Below are 1,724 nucleotides of genomic sequence, written 5' to 3'. Positions count from 1 at the left end.
CCAGCCTGGTAATGGAGCAGCCAGACGATCCGATCTCCTACCTCATCACCTTCTTGCAGAGGCTCAGCCTGGACAGTGGGTGTCAACAGGGTCGGTCTGGTTCTGTTGGACCCAGACGGCAGCAGAACCAGGACCGTGTCAGCCCGAGCTCGGGTTGACCCGGTCCTTGACCAGGGGGCTCCACTCACCGGACCGTTGTTCCTCTGCTCAGGTCCCCGAGTGCTGCTGCTCGGCCCGCCTGCTGTCGGCAAACACACGCTGGTCAGTTCATGTGACATCACTTCCTGTTATCACTTCCTGTCCATCTTCTGCTCCTCTCACTGGTTCCTCTTCTTCTGTGGTTTATCAGGCGAAGACGCTGAGTAATGAACTGAGAGCCGTTCACCTGACCTCCGAGAGTTTGCTGAAAGGACTCAGTGAGGAGGTAAGAACCAGAGGCCACGCCCACTTCCTGTTATATCAAAGGCCACGCCCACTTCCTGTGATCAGTAGGTATGTTTTATCCTGGTCCTCCGGGCTCCCAGCCCCGGTTCCGGTCCCTGGTTCTCCTCCCGGCTCCAGCACAGGATTTGAGTTGGTGGCTGATGAAGAGGCGTTTGCTGATTTGCGGTCATCATGTTGAAACAGGGGAACCTCAGGAGCCTCAGGAACCTCGTGGATAAATCTGCACACAGAAAGGTTCTGGATCCTGATTGGTTCTATAGAACCTGAAGTTCTAGAGTGTGTCTGTGGTTTCTGGTCGAGTCCAGTTCTTGTCTTGACAACCTGATGGTCCCGCCTCCTCTCCTTGCTCTTGCTCCCTTCTTATGCCTCCACCTCCACCGTGCTCCAACATGGAGTCACATGACCTGCATGTCTCTGTCCAGGAAGATTCTGCTGAGGTTCTGGTCCAGCAGCTGCAACAGAGACTGAAAGAGATGGACTGCTTTCACAAGGTGAGTCCAGGAGTACCGGGTTCAACTGCTGCTGTTCTGTTACCACCTAGTAGAACCAGCAGAACCAGGATTCTGCAGGGTTCTGCTAGTTCTGCCCTAATGGATCCATCTCTCCATCTGGCTTTGTTATGTTTCAGTTTAGCTCCATGCGCTCTCACTGATTAATGCTACGGGCTATTAGCATACCACAGGGTGACCAAATGTCCTCTTTTTCCCGGATATGTCAACTTTCACTGACCAGGTTTCTTCCGTGTTGCGTTCACTGACCTCGGGAGCGTGGGATGGATGAGACCATCCCATGCTCCCGAGGGGAGCGAAATCTTGTGGATTTCCCTTATTGATGAAAATGTTTTGATCGTTAACTAATGGAAGCCAATGTTTTATTGGCCTTTCTCTTCCTGGGGTTCTGCCTGGTTTGTGGTGAACAGCAGTGAAGTGCGCGGCAGGTGCATTCAGGTGGCAGCTTGCTGATGCTCAGCGGAGCTTTAAGGTTGACATAAATTTTCTCCCATCCTGGTCCCAACAATGGGAAACGTAGCGCACCCTTAGCGTGTTAGCTGGCTGAGTTCACCGTTAGCTTGTCAGCTGGCTGAGTTCACCGTTAGCTTGTCAGCTGGCTGAGTTCACCGTTAGCTTTTCAGCTGGCTGAGCTCACCGTTAGCTTGTCAGCTGGCTGAGTTCACCGTTAGCTTGTCAGCTGGCTGAGCTCACCGTTAGCTTGTCAGCTGGCTGAGTTCACCGTTAGCTTGTCAGCTGGCTGAGTTCAATGTTAGCATGTCAGCTGGCTGA

The 1,724-nt window shown here is 53.0% G+C and overlaps 1 protein-coding gene across 1 annotated transcript in view; it reads left to right on the top strand.

Annotated features, from left to right (window-relative positions):
• The first annotated feature begins 6 nt into the window (after positions 1–6).
• The window catches only part of ak8 (adenylate kinase 8), a 7,062-nt gene continuing 5,344 nt past the window's right edge, over positions 7–1,724 (top strand). Inside the window, exons 1-4 of the mRNA XM_007543097.2 lie at positions 7–75; positions 212–261; positions 350–424; positions 867–935. Coding sequence (XP_007543159.1) covers positions 12–75; positions 212–261; positions 350–424; positions 867–935 — 258 coding nt within the window. The 5' untranslated portion in view covers positions 7–11. The remainder of the gene's footprint in view (positions 76–211; positions 262–349; positions 425–866; positions 936–1,724) is intronic.

This window comes from Poecilia formosa, unplaced genomic scaffold (genome assembly GCF_000485575.1).
Source record: "Poecilia formosa unplaced genomic scaffold, Poecilia_formosa-5.1.2 Scaffold763, whole genome shotgun sequence".
Classification (NCBI taxonomy): domain Eukaryota; kingdom Metazoa; phylum Chordata; class Actinopteri; order Cyprinodontiformes; family Poeciliidae; genus Poecilia; species Poecilia formosa.
The sequence above is the reverse complement of the archived record's forward strand: the minus strand, read 5'-3'. Positions and strand labels throughout refer to the sequence as shown.